This window comes from Micromys minutus, assembly GCF_963924665.1.
Source record: "Micromys minutus genome assembly, chromosome: 1".
Taxonomy (NCBI): domain Eukaryota; kingdom Metazoa; phylum Chordata; class Mammalia; order Rodentia; family Muridae; genus Micromys; species Micromys minutus.
In genome coordinates this window covers 247,224,495-247,238,893 of record NC_137969.1, presented here as the reverse complement: position 1 = coordinate 247,238,893, position 14,399 = coordinate 247,224,495, and the positions used below count along the sequence as shown (strand labels likewise).

Sequence of the window (14,399 nt, the reverse complement as noted above, 5' to 3'; positions counted from 1 at the left end):
TGAAGATGTAGAACTCTCATTTCCTCCTGCACCATGCCTGCCTGGAGGCTGCCATGCTTCTGCCTTGATACTGGACTGAACCTCTGAACCTGTAAGCCAGCCTCAATTAAATGTTTTTATTTATAAGACTTGCCTTGGTCATGGTATCTGTTCACAGCACTAAAACCCTAAGACAGATGTCTATTCCCTTATCACTGGCAGAAGTAACAAACAGCTATCTGTGGTGCCTATTAGAACAGCAAAGTGCATGCTGGCCACCAGGCTCCCTCAGAACCACAGGTACCTAGCTTGTCTCACCTCCTCCCCCATTTGAGCTCAATTTCTCGAGCTCAGGACTCCCACCCCCATTTCTCCTTATAGCTCTATTTTGGAATCCTCTCTCTTGGTGTTCTCTTTCTCCTCCTCTCTTTCTTCTTTACCTCTCCGCCCCCCCCTCATGGCCAAGTTCAATCTGCTAGGCACGTTGGGTGCACTTTCTTTCTCTGCTCTGGATTCTTACAGATGCCTCTGGCCATACTCTCCCTCATATCTACAATAAAAACCTTCTGATTAACCAGATCTTGGAGCAGTCATGTCCTCAGCTTGTGCAGATGCCAAACCAGGCACCCCAGCCCTGGTATCTCCTCCCTGGAGGTCCTAAAGATGCACATATTCAAGCTGCTCCTATGGAAAGGTGTAAGCGTTAGCCCTGTGGCCATTCCTTCCTCTCTAGAGGACCAGCAGCCCTTACTGTTGAAACTTTCTTGGCACAGGATTCCCCAAAAGAACACATGCCCACTAAAAGCACTCAAGAGGGCCAACAGAGCCACCATGTGCATCCAGTCAGCGATCGCTAGCTCTCCTTGGGTCCTTCATCCTTACACATAACTGAACACACCTCCAAATATCCTTCCTAGCTCCCAGAAGCATCGAGGTCTGAAGCAGAAGCAAAGTACCAAGAGAGTATGGAACACCTTGGTCATGTGCTCAAAAGCCCAGGAACAGTGACTATGTTGTCTCCTGTAGATGAATTTTAATCCAGCAACATGACTGCTCTGGCAAGGAATCATATCCAAGCCTTTCTAGGTCTATATGATCAGGCTGGAATACAGATACACCCTTAGCACACACCTTTAATCCCAAACAATGAAAGCAAGGTTAGTTTATAGATGGAAGTGGGGGCATGTTTGAAAGTGACGTCTAATTGAGGGGTAGACAAAGTGATGAATCAGAGAAAGATTTGACAGAATGGGTCAGAGATATGTCTCAGGACAGGAAAGGGAGGCTACTTAAGAGAGCCCCAGAGAGAGGAAGCAGTTTTATTAGGACTGTTTTACAGAGATAGGTGAATACAGAAGGAGCCAGAGAATGAGAAGGAGCCAGAAGATTAGAACAGATTGCTAGAGTTAGATTAAGGCTAAGTAGAGCAATTTAGCCAGAAGATGAGAGAAGCCAGTTTGAATCAGTCAGCTTGGAGAGGACTTTGGGCCAGGACAGCTGAGTTGAACCAGCCAGCCAGAATTTAGAAAGAGCGGGAAAGGGTAAGCTTCTTCAGCAGTAAGCCTCCCAGAGGACAATTACATCTGGTGAATAAAAGCTACTTTTATAGTTTCCTCTGAGGCTGCAGGACCCTGAACTAAGAGACACATAGCAGAAATTTGAGGGACAGAAAGAAGGAAGCAGGAGGGGGCTTCCTAAAGAGAAACACATCCAAGGACTGAAAAAAAATGACAGAAAAGATAAAATTAGGATTGGTTTGAGATCCAGTCTCTGACTAACTGGGGTCAAAGGTGGGGATTTCCCAAGAGGCTACAAATGGAATATGTAAACCTGGCGGTACAGACAGAAAACCACTGGAAGATAAAAGAAAGGTGGGGGGGGGGGGTGTTTCTTAAGAAAGCACAGATGCCAGAGATTAAAAAAAAAAAAAAAAGACTTTGAAGTGATTGCTTCACAGAAAAGGGAGGGGGGAGTCATGAATGCACTTCACTGTACTTCCCAGTGGAGCTGTCAATGCTCATGAGAGTGAGGCCTCGCCACCACACTTGGAGGGTGAACGTCTCCGGGCACAGGAGCCTTTCACTAACACAGATATGACAAAACCCTTTCAGAAGAGTTGTTCTCTGAAGAATAAACCTTTCCCGCACCTTCGTCATGAAGCGCTCATGGGCTGTGCTCCAGCAGAGAAAGGAATAAAGTCTTTTTTGTTTTTTTTTTTAAGGGAAGAATAAAGACTAAGCCAGGGAACATGGGAACTGAGGAGCAGGGACACTCCACACTCCAACCCTGGGAGAACCGGAGGCAACTGTGGTCGGGAGGAGGGAAGGAGGTTATTAATTATTGGATGTTTCTGTTTGAAAACTTTTTAAAGACTTATTTATCTATTTTATGCATATGTGTTCACTGTCACTGTCCTCACACACACCAGAAGAGGGCATCAGATCCCATTACAGATGTTTGTGAGCCACCATGTGGTTGCTGATATTTGAACTCAGGACCTCTGGAAGAGCAATCAGTGCTCTTAACCTCTGAGACATCTCTCCAGCCCTGAAAACTTTACCAGTGGATTTTGTGCATTATAATGATGATAAACTAATCACAGTAGTAACAGAGATGGTCTAATGGATAAGGGTAGTATTAAACCCAAGATTCCTGAGAGAAAGACCAGTTCCGCGAATCGTGAAGCACATCTGAAGCGAGCGCTAACTAAACACTGGACAGGATGATTGTGACTCGGGCCAGATCGGTTCCTGGATTCCCAGACATGAGTCACATTTTGCAGAGGCTTAAAAGGCAACACCACAAGGCCATCAGGTCCAATCAAGGACAAGCATACATCCTGATGCTTGCATACCTCCCCGCCCACATTCAATGTGGGGGTGGGGGTGGGGTTGGGGTGGGGGGGGCAAGTTTACATCCTGATGTACTTCCTGCACACACGTGATCAGGCACATCAGTACAGTGGTTTGCCATCTGCCATAAACAACAGCCTCCAGCGTTCAGGAAGTTCTCTGTCCGTGGACTTACAGGTTAACTTCGGCCCTTCCAGCACCTGCTGCCGAGTCTGATGGCCTGAGTCTAATCCCTGGAACTTACATGGTAGAAGAAGAGAAAATATCAATTCATTAATAAACTTTTTAAAAGCCCTAATAATCAAACACCACTGTTATAATCAGATGAGAACCAGAAGTCGAATAGACTGGCAACGAAATAAAAACGCTGTTTTCACTAAACAGTAATAAACAAACAAACAAACAAATTCAGTAAGACCTGAAAATGCTTACTAAAGAAATAGGGCCAGCAACGCTGAGGGCTACAGAGGCAGAAGAAACTCCAGCAACAGAAGCTGACAGCCCCTGGAGAGTGGCCCTGGGCAGAAAGGTCAGGGACAGGACACTTAAGGACCTTAGTCATCTCGTAAATTATATGCTGGCCTTGGTTAAACGAAATAAACATTAGCAGGTCTAAACTTAAGCAGCGGGATTATGAGAGCACGTGTCTCATTTGGCCTTGTTGCCAGGAGTAGGGGAGGGGGGCTTCGACAGACAGAAGGCTGGGGGTGGGGAAGGGGGGTGGACAAAGGAAGGAGGGTAGAGGTGAGGGCTGGGGAGGAATAGAGACAGGAAGTGAGAGCTTCAAGACAACAGATGGCTCTAAGTGAGGCAGACATAGTCCCAGGGAGGCTGGTCATGGCGGAGAGGGGGTGCAGGAAAACCTTGTAGGGAGCAGGCCTTACACAACCCTTTCCTGGAACATCACAGGAGACCCCACAGCACCAGGCAAGCCCGCTACATGTCCATATACTTTAGAGTCTTGGTACCTTTCTCTGAGCATCACATTTGCTGTCTATATGTCCACTCCCCCAGACCTACACACTACTAGCTTAAACTCCAGCAGGAGCTTGAAGAAAAAAAGAAAGTCTCTTCTTGGCCTCACAAACCAGGAAGTGCCCAGAAGGCTTAGGATGAAATAATGCTGTTCTTAGCACACTAAGAATACCACTCTCAGCTGGGCGTGGTGGTGCATGCCTTTAATCCCAGCAACTCAGAAGGCAGAGGCAGGCAGGTCTCTGTGATTTCAAGGCCAGCCTGGTCTACAGAGTGGGTTTCCAGGATAGCCCAGGGCCCTGTTACACAGAGAAACCCTTTCTCCAAAAATGAAAAATCAAACAACCGCTCTCCATACACATGGACATAGACATGCCTCCACATGTCTGAGTAGCTCTGCGGATTCCTGGATCTCACCCCTCCCCCTCCATGCCTCTTCCTGCTACCAGATCCGCTGCTGTACGCCCCAGGAGCTCCTTCCCATTCTATTCAATTCTCAAGTCGAATGTTGAATTTATTCTTTTTAACCTTTATAAAAACAAGTAAGTCTTTCATGTGACTGTGTATTTTCCCATCTGTGGCTCAGGAGCAAAGACAAAAGCTTCCTTACCTGGGACTGAGACTTAGGTCAGCAAAGTCTTTCCAACAGACCCATTCCTCCCTTATCACACCAATCTCCCCAAAGATAGGGGACCTGGATACAGTGGTAAAAATATCCTGACAAACGCAACTTACTATCCCAGAGAGAGAGCACGGTGGGAAGGCATGGCTGGAGGCAGGGGACTGGCTGATTACATTACATCCACACTCAGGAAGGACAGTCAACAGCAAGGAGACGGGCTATAAAGCCTCAAGACCCGTCCCCAGTGACTCACTTCCTGTCTGAAGAGTGGCTTTCTTGGCGTGCTATGAGCAGCATCGCTGGGTCCGAGCCTTGGGCTGGAAAGATGGTTCCTCCTAAAGGTTCCACAAACTTGTTAAACTGTGACACCAGCTGGGGACTAAGTATTCAAACACAGGAGCCCGTGGGGACATCTCTCATCAGGCCAGATCACGGTTTGATTTCTCACAATTCTGATTTACCCAGTTCACCCTGCTATGGCAGTAGACGACCCAGCAAGGGGAATGAATCAGGCAGTGGCCTCCCCAAAAGTGAATTCAATAGGGCTAACGAGGCTGAGGGGTGTGGCCTGCTGTTGAATTGTGGCTTATTATGCAAGAGGGTTGGGAGTCACAAAATAAACAAAAAGTTACCTCGTATCCTAGTACAAAACACACAGTCCAAATAAGACTGAATGGCATTCGTGGGACTACCAGTCTATGGCACAAACAAAAGCCACCTGGCTAAAATGTTCATTCTTGGGCTGAAGAGAGGCAGGGATCCAGTTAAACATGAGCCACTCTTACAGAAGACCCCAGTTCAGTTTCCCTGCACCCGTATCTGATGTCTCACAGCGGCTTTGATCTCCAGCTCCATGGGATTGGGCATCTGTAAAGTCATCTACTGTTCCTAGAGGGCTGGTGTGAGGCTGTTTGTATGAGGGACTTGCATGTCACTGTGTAATCTACACAGTGAACTCTAATGCAGAGCATCGAGGTATTTACTATTCAGACTTGCATGAGATAACATCCTTAATTTTCTACTTGGTTATGCAGAAAATTATGCCAAGCATATAGGAAGCATTCCTAATTAACCTCTGGAAAGAACATCACACTTCTTACAGGGCTTCAAATGCCCACCTTCTCTGTGACTCCGACAGGATCTCACTGATTCGTGAGCCTTGAGTGCGATTATTCCCCTGCAGACTATTCTGGTCCAGCTAACACTCTAGTGAGACTACTTACAGTGCTGTTTTGCTAACGTATTTTTTTTTTAATCATTTCAGTTTTTTCAAAATGAGCCTTAAGGAATACAGGCAGATCCAGGGAAAAGCCAAAATCAGCAATAATGGAAAAGCCAGTCACCCCACAGCCTGTGTGATGGCAAGAGACAACCGCAGACTGACGTGTGATTCACAGCCTGGTACTCATGCTCAGGTAGGAAAGCCATTTGCTAATGCTGTTCTTCCCAGAGAAGAGCTGCCAGCCCAGGCAGGACGCTCAGCACAGCCTTCCTTCTGGGCCTCCTTCCTTAACTGGACAAAAGGCTTCCAGGGACTTCCGGAGGAATCCATGCAGGACCAGCTGCCTGCTCAAGAGGTGAATGTGCAGTAAATGCAATAAAGACCTTCACAGACTCATGTGCCTTTCTTCTTCCTATACCCTTGAGGTTGGTCACTGGTGAGGACTGTCATCCTGATTGGGTCCCTAGTGAAATGGGGGAGGGGGTAGCCTTGGGCTGTAGCTCTCCTCCCTTTCTTGGGAAACTCCGAACCCTGGGAGCCCAGCACACCCTGTGTGCAGGGAGGCCCATCCAGCCTCCCATCCTACCTCAGGAAGGGAGTGGAGCTCAAGATGTCTGAGCACAGAAAGCTTCCCTAGGCCAGCCTCTGGGAGGCCACTATTCATTCTCTGTGTCCCATTCATGGAAAAGGCAGCCTTTTTCCTGCCTGTGACTTCTAGGCAATTCTGTCTCTAGGACACTGAACATGGCTTCCTGCAGAGCCAGACACACTGGAAGAGGAGTGTCCCACGGATGAGGGTGGGGAATCGGGTCCTCCACTCCAGTCTCTGTCCATCAGCCCTGGAGAAGTCCCACCAAGACACTGAACTGGAAGACAGACAGAGTCCCAATCATTTCCTCTGAGACCCCAGCTCATGAGAAAGAAATTGGGTCAGAGGCCAGCTGATGCCTTCTCCCCCTAGCAGGGCTTGGGGAGGTTTTTATTTTGACATCCCTCCAGCACAGCGTTACCCCCCTGGCTCAAGGACATACTGTACAGGCACTCCTTAGTAGCCAAAAGGAACTTCAGAGCAACCTAATGGTGAATGAGAGTTACTGTTAATTAATTACTCAAAGAGGATGCAGGTAGGCCCTGGGGCTGTGCCTCCACCGATCAAGTGTTTGCCTGGCGTGTGCATTGCCCTGGATCCTGTGCTCAGCGCTGTGGTGGCAGATGGCTGACATCTCAGGCCCTAGAGGGTGAAGGCAAGATGGTCTGAAGGTCAAGTTTACCTCTGGCTACACGCGGAGCCAATGCTAGCCTGGGCTACACAGAAAGAAAGAGCGAGAAAGGGGCAGGGAGGAAAGAGGGGAGGTGTGAGAAGCAGAGGGTGGCAGAGAGAAAGGAGGAAGGGTGGGAGAAAATACAAAGGCGGCTAGTTCTCCACGACCTGCAGACCTGTACTCGCTGGGTTTAACTACTCACACACACACACTCACACACGTCTGTGTTGGCAATTTATTTTAAAAAACAACACTCTAGCCAGTACATTTTCTTCTCTGCCCGTCATTTCCCTTTTAGAGGAAGTTACAAAAACATCCTTACAACTCAAACCACGGACAAGATCAGGACTGACTCCCAAAACTGGCAGAGGACAAAGTCAACGTAAGAACAGATTAGGGTTACAGCAATAGAGGATCACGACACTGATTTACAGTGCAGTGGTTGAAAGTTCACCAGAGGGTATTCCGAGCCAAAGACTAAAGTAAAAGCACCTGCCCGCTTGCAAGCCAGGAGACCCAGCGCAAGCACCACAGCAACAGAACACCACCACGCAGTAAGGCTTTTCTGGCCCCGACGGATGGAAAGGGCACGCACTCTGCTCAGTGAGGACTCGGAGCCTCACTTGGAGTCTTGGTCTTTCTCATCTAACAGGGCAGAGCGGATCCCCAGCTTTTTCAGTTCCTCCACGAGGTCACCATTCTGATGCATCTGCAGAAGGATGTCACAGCCCCCCACAAACTCGCCGTTGAGGTACACTTGAGGGATGGTTGGCCAGTTGGAATAGTCTTTAATACCTGTGGAGAGATGGAAGATGTGTCACTGACGTGATCAGAAGCAAGGGGACCTTCCACCACAAACGTCACATCCAGCACATCCAATCCAGGACCCACCCCGCCTCCCTGACTCCCAGACGGCAATGCGTTTCAGAGCCAAATGGACAGCCCAGTACTTAGCAGGTGCCTCCTCTTCACTTTCAGCCTTAAGCCCCCGAGGTTTTCATGAGAATCCAATAAGGCTCTTGGTAAGACAGACACTTCAGCCAGGGGATTCACACTAGGAAAGGGGCTGTCTAACCAAGGCACGTGAGACAGGCAAAGCTGTAATTATCCACACAGGTCATGTTTCACGACAACTCACTGGCTGCCTGGGTGACCCCACCTCTGCCTCCTTCCTGCAGCTCTGAGTGGTGAGGGCCTCCACTGACCCACACTCAAGACAACAAATGCATTCTACCTTTGAGGGTTACTGAGGAGAGAGGCACAAAGAACTCCGGCCTATGGCACCTAATGAAGGACATAAGTATGTAGCCTGTGGTGAGTATTAGATTCCTGTGTGTGTGTGTGTGTGTGTGTGTGTGTGTGTGTGTGTGTGTGTAACACTGGAAATACAGCCCAGCAGTAGAAGACATTTGGCTAGTGTGAGTGCAAGTAAGTTCAGTTCAGCAAGAAGCAAATTAACAAAGGCATAGGTACCATAGAGAGGGGTTTTTAAAAGGCAAGAATGAGCATACAAATAAATACAGCAAGTGGGTAGGTGCTTCCAAAAACATACAACAGTACTCAAACCTAAAACCCAGCCACACGGTGAGCTTTTTATGTAGACAAACTAAAGCACCAAACTTGTTCTTACTACCGTCTCATTTCATATCTGCTTTTCAAATAGAATTAACAAATTTGAGTAACATCACAATGGTCTCATAAGACAATATACTTTCTTTTAAAAATTACTGTCTTCCCCTGCAAAGCACTGAACTGCTGATGACAGAGCCGGAGGGAGACTGGGTTACAGCTTTTTTTTATCTTGCTTCGACAGTGAGCACTGAGAAACAGTCACAGGCTGGGTGTGGTCGCCCACACTTGTAAAGCCAGGCCTGGACCTCACAGAGGGGCCCTCTCAAGAAGGGGAGAGGCTACAGTAGAGGGCAAATCCTACTGGTTCTCACAACATCCAGTATCTGGCACACTTAACTACCTGGACCCCAAGGCTTCTGCCCTACTGATGGGGTGCACAGAACTGTGAGCAACTACTTGGAACCTGGGTCATGCAGATTTGTTTTTGTTTGCACCTTAAACGACCCTCAGATATAAACCGCCTATGGGTCAGACGCAAATCTTTTACCTTTATGGCAGAGGCAGGGTGGGAATGAAGATCCACGGAAACACAGGAGACTACGCATGTGTTTTCCCTCTGTGTTTCCCAACCCTGCTTTTCTCCACAGGAAGCTTACTGATTACTTTTGCTGAGGGCCCACTGCTTTGAAACATATCAAAATGGAAATATACTTGCTGCCTGAGGCCTGCCCCAAACCACACGGAACTCTAAACAGTGCCATTGCTTTAGTAAAACCTCTGGAGAGAAAACAGTATACTGTTTTCCATCCATGGCAGACAGGGTTTGCTTGGGCTTCTGGTGTCCTCACACACTGTCCATCACGGCAGGAAGTCATGGTGGACGAAGCAGAAAAGACTGGACACGTGTGTCTGAAGACAGCTACAGTGTACTTATATATAATAAATAAATAAATACACCTTAAAAAGAAAGAAAGAAGGAGAGAAAGGAAGAAAACTGCCCTGCCCCACCCACTTTCAAAAGATGCATTCTACAGTGAAACACTCAATCACATCCCACTGCTGTGGTTTTCCTGGTCCCCGATGACGTTTGCAGTAGAACTTCAGGTGTGGACTAATTCCCAGAATCACATGCCAGGCTCTGTGATCTTGGCCTAGGTGTCTCGAATCCTAGGGTGACAGTTCCTTCATTTCTCCCACCTTGGAGATAGGGGGATCTCAGTGTGAAAACCGCAGAGCCTCGGGAAAGGACAGCGAAGGTTGGAAACAGAGCAGACAAGGCTGGGGCACATAGATCAGCAGAGTGGGCTCTCTGGCAGCTAGATGCAGCCTCAGAGAGGTGACAACATCCCCTAGTCTCAGTTCCCTTGGCTCCAAAGTCCATGCTGCCTCATGGATCTACTGAGATCAAATGGTATGTTAACTGCTGAGATGACTTCCTTCCCATCCAAGTGCGAGGCCCCACTGGGTATGGATTACAGATGTGTGTGTATCCCCCGCCCCCCGTCAGGGGTCTTCCCCAGCAAGCACGAGGAAAGAACACAGGAATGGCAGAAGCAGGGTATCTCATGCAGTAAGGGGAAATTAGCATTTGCAGAGCTCTGGGCTACGGCACTTCATACTCCTTCAGTATTTTCCATCAATAATCCTATTTAACCAACACAGACACATGATATAATTATCCCTGTTTGATGGGATCAAGTTAGGGTTCAGAGAGGGCAAATAAGTTACCCAAAGTCACAGAGCTAACATGTGGTGGGTCCAGGACAGATTCTAGGCTTATATAACCTAAAGCCAGCCTCTAAACCTATGACCCTCAGCACAGCTTGTCCCACCGACAGCTACCTGCTAACTGTACACACATGCATGGTACACGAGACTGGCTCACATCTCTGACGTCAGACACAGACAGCATTTATAGTTGGTACCCCTTTTGATCAAATGTGTCTCTCGTATTTAGCCACATCAACTACACCAGGATCTAGGCACAGTAGAGTCTTACCCTGTATCACTGAACCATTTGCTAATCCAGTCTCCTCAGGATCTCATCTTGTGGGTTGGGCCCCGCAGCCATGTTGTCATAGACACCACACACGTGTTTCTTATCCTATGTGGGACCCTCTAGACCTGGTGGGGAGGGCGAGCTGGCTTTGGGTTAAACCTCTTCCTGCCTTTGTGAATAAAGTTTTATTGACTCTTCAGCTTGCTAACTGAATATACAGCATCCAAGAGTACATTCGGCCTCCAACAACAAAGCAACAGAAGCAATGGCCGACCTGTGAGCCCATAGCCCACGTGGCCCTTCACAGGGGAAGCTGTCTCCAACTCAGACTCTCTCTGGGAGAAGGGAAACTGCTGTTTGTCATCAACACTGACTGTTACAATTCCAAAGTGCTTGTGCCAGATTTCCACAGCACATGGCTGGGCCCACAGGAGCACATGCATACAACTGGGCATCCAACTTGCAACATTCCCCAGAGTAGTAGGTACCTAACTATTTCCTTCACTGTTCAGACACTGCTTCAAACACTTACGGGTTGTGGGGGAAAGAACTGAGAGAAGCAGGCTGAAGAAACGGTTCACAGGTGGGGCACAACGGGATTAAAGAAAGGCTTTAATATACGTGAGAGCCAGTGAGAAAACTCTGGGAGACAAAAATCAACAACCAGCAGGGAGGACTCCAAATGCTCTATGAGTCATCAACATGTCCAAAGTGACAGCCAGGCCAGCTACTCTGATGGTGTTACGTAATTTACACAATATGGCAAAGCCACATAGTTTACAAGTTATAAGGACAAGAAAACACAAGGCAGTGGTTATGTGATAAAAGTGAGGACCAGACGGCTTCTCTTCACCACCCATCTTAAACCCTGGGTAAGGACTAGGGCCCTCTGAAGACTCTGGCACAAGGGGAAAGGAAGGGCCACTGCCACAGTGGCCACACACTGCAGTGGGACAGGTGAGAGGGCCCTCTTTGCCTGTCAAAGTGAGCATGAACTGCCTGCATGCCTGCCCTTTGGCAAACTTGGGTGTAGACAAAGACCTCTTGAAAGGCTCAACCTGGCAAGCTACCCTCCTGGAGGGCAGGGAGGGGGGCACACTCTCACCAGTCCCAATGTCCACCCTTCCACTAACCTTCATTTTTCTGTGCTACAGGAGGCACGTGTTTAATTATTGGGAGAACACAAATCAGCAATCAGGAATCTAAGGGTTGAGGCTGGGCACAATAGCTCTCCGGCACCAGCACTTGAGCAATGGGAGAAACAATTCAAGTTCTGGGCCAGCCTAATCTATACAGTGAGTTCTAGGCCAGCTTGGCTAGCCTGTCAAAAAAAAAAAAAAAAAAAAAAAAAATTATATCAACAAGGGGGAAAAAAGCAAGAGTTAAATTCTTGTGACATCTGAATACCTAATGATGAGGCCAGGCACGTGGGATGGACAACAGAGCAGGCCCTGATATCTGTTCTCACACTGGCTGTGCCCCTTCTATCTTGCCTCCAGTCACACTAAACAGGGGAGCATACATTCTAAGCCAGAGATCCTCAGACCTCATACTAGGCGAGATATCCACAATGCAGCTGTCTGCTGAGCGTCGTGACTGTGGGGCAACCGCAGCTAGGTCCCAGCTCAGAGGCCACGCAGTAGCTGCTTATCTTCCCCTGCAAGGAGCCACCTCTGACCCAAAGCCACAGCGTGCCCCAGCCAGATAACCCCGGAGCCTCACAAGCAGCCAGATGTTAGCTGTGCGTTATTGGTGGCATCCATTACTCTCTCTTTCTCTGCTTCACCCCAGAGCTTGGCCCATTAATACCATCACAGGGAACCCATGTGGGGTCAGCCACTAAACAAGGAGAACAGCAGTTTGAAAGCCATCAGATTTAATAATAAACTTGCTGCCACTTGGTGGCGCCTCTTGTGCCAGTTACATTATATTACTATTATTATATTATGTTATATTACTATTACATTATATTATTATATATTATATGCAGTATAGAGGGAAATGGGGGAATTCCCACAATGAAGTGCAGTCTGGCTTTGAACTGGTGATCCCCCTGCCTTTGCCTGCAGAGAGCTGGGGTTACAGAAGTGTGAGTTACTATGCACAGCTATGATGTTTACTTTCTCTTGTCTCCCCGTGGACACTGCCAGCCTCGGTGTTATAATCTTCATTTTCCTGAGAAGGAACTGCAGTTAGGCTGCGCTGCAGACAGACCACAGACAATTTCAAGCCAAACCTGCTCTCCACAACTCCAGCCTCTTCAAGAAGAATGACCATACAACGAATAACTATACTCCGTAATTTCAAACACTGCACACTCCATTCTAACATAGCAAAATCTCCTTTCAGCAGCGACTAAACCAGAGTACTAGGTCAGTAGGAAGATGGGGGAAGACTACTAGAATGCAGGGTTCCCCAGATTCCACTGTAGGAGGAGCAGGGGGCAGGAGAGGGCACCTTTCCCATTACTGCGCCCACTCCAATTCTTGCCAAGAATCAGGACCAAATCCCTGGCCTCTTTCTCTTCCCCACTCAGAGCACGCAGAAGACTGAGAAAGGTGCCTGGTACTTTGTATAAAGGATTTCAACTAGACATCAGGACGCAGTCTCTTTGCCTCGGGGCTACTGAAAAGCTCCAGGCCTGGCTGTTCTGCTCTCTGCCCTTTGGGCTCCAACCTGTTCACCTATCTGGTCGGGGGTCAGAATTCTTAGTGGCTTCCTCTTCCCGCTGAGCCTTGGCACTACAGTACCTAAAAACCAAAGTTCGTGTCTTTCCCAAACTGAGTCCAGCTAGACTATGGTGAAACCCTCTCTGCAGCCAGAAGACAGTCCCTGACCCTCGGGGCCTTAAAACAATAGAGGTCGACCTCTGACCTCGTTGGTCACACACCGGCAAGCCTGAAACGTCCTCCCTACATACGCGGCATCAGTCCCTCACCTAGGCTGCTGGCTTCCAAGCCCTCAAAGTGTCCCCAAGGTACTTGCTGTGAGTTCCCCTCTCATCAGTCAGTCCCCAGTCGACCTGTCCTGAGGGATCACGCTGCCGACTACCCCACTCCTATGCAGCCAGAAACACCTCGTCCCGAGGTGGGCCGAGGCGAACTCTCCACTCAGGTGGCTACATAACCATGGAGGGCCCTTGCTCCTCAGGCTCTGCTCAAGTTCACCGCGCCCTCGCCGCCGGATCCCACGGGCCTGACCTTGCCTCAGCTCCGGGTCGTCCAGCACATTGTAGGCCGCATAGTCGCGGACTCCGTGCAGCCGCAGGATCTGTACCACGGCGTTGCTGAAGCCGCACTGGGGCTGCTCGGGCGTCCCCTTGAGGAACACCACCACCTTGTCCTTCTTCACCAGCGCGTCCAGCTGCTCCGCCTGGCCACCCGAGCTCGCTGCCCGCACGCCGGCTCCGGGCAGGCCGCCGCCAACCGCGCCGCGCCCCCAGCGGAGCAGAGCCGCCGCCGCCCGGCTCAGGGAAGCGCTCATGCCCGCTCGCTGTCCACCGCCTCTGCAGCCACCTCGGGGCTTACAGTGCCCGTGGTGTCCGGCCGGCCCACCGGAGGCTCTCATTGGATAAGATCTGGCATGAATTTCGTGATTGGACAAGACTGACTCAATTTCACCAATCATATCGCTTACACCACACCGGAGGCCCGTCCCTGGGAGCCGCATCCTACAGGCTTGCTAGTGAGTGTAGATGACCGCTTTGCGTGTTGATTGGACAACTTGAACGTCCATCAGTGAAGGTCATCAAGAGGCGTGACTACAGGAAGACCTCTCTTTTTTTTTCCTCGTGCGGGCGTTCGACGTCTGCCCGGATACGCCTGGATGACAGGCCAGGAGCAAGGCGGGGCTTCTGCCGCCCGCGGCACGCCGGGAAAGAGCACGTCAGACGCACTTTCCGGTTCCGTTTGCGGTG

At 49.3% G+C, this 14,399-nt stretch overlaps 1 protein-coding gene across 1 annotated transcript; it reads right to left on the bottom strand.

Moving 5' to 3' along the window:
* Positions 1-7,133: 7,133 nt before the first annotated feature.
* On the bottom strand, positions 7,134-14,009 carry GLRX5 (glutaredoxin 5). The gene is made up of 2 exons (XM_080939836.1): positions 13,684-14,009; positions 7,134-7,707 (listed from the first exon to the last, which is right to left on the bottom strand). The coding sequence occupies exons 1-2, from the start codon at positions 13,964-13,966 to the stop codon at positions 7,532-7,534; spliced, it is 459 nt and encodes a 152-aa protein (XP_080795962.1). The 5' UTR covers positions 13,967-14,009; the 3' UTR covers positions 7,134-7,531.
* Positions 14,010-14,399: the final 390 nt, after the last annotated feature.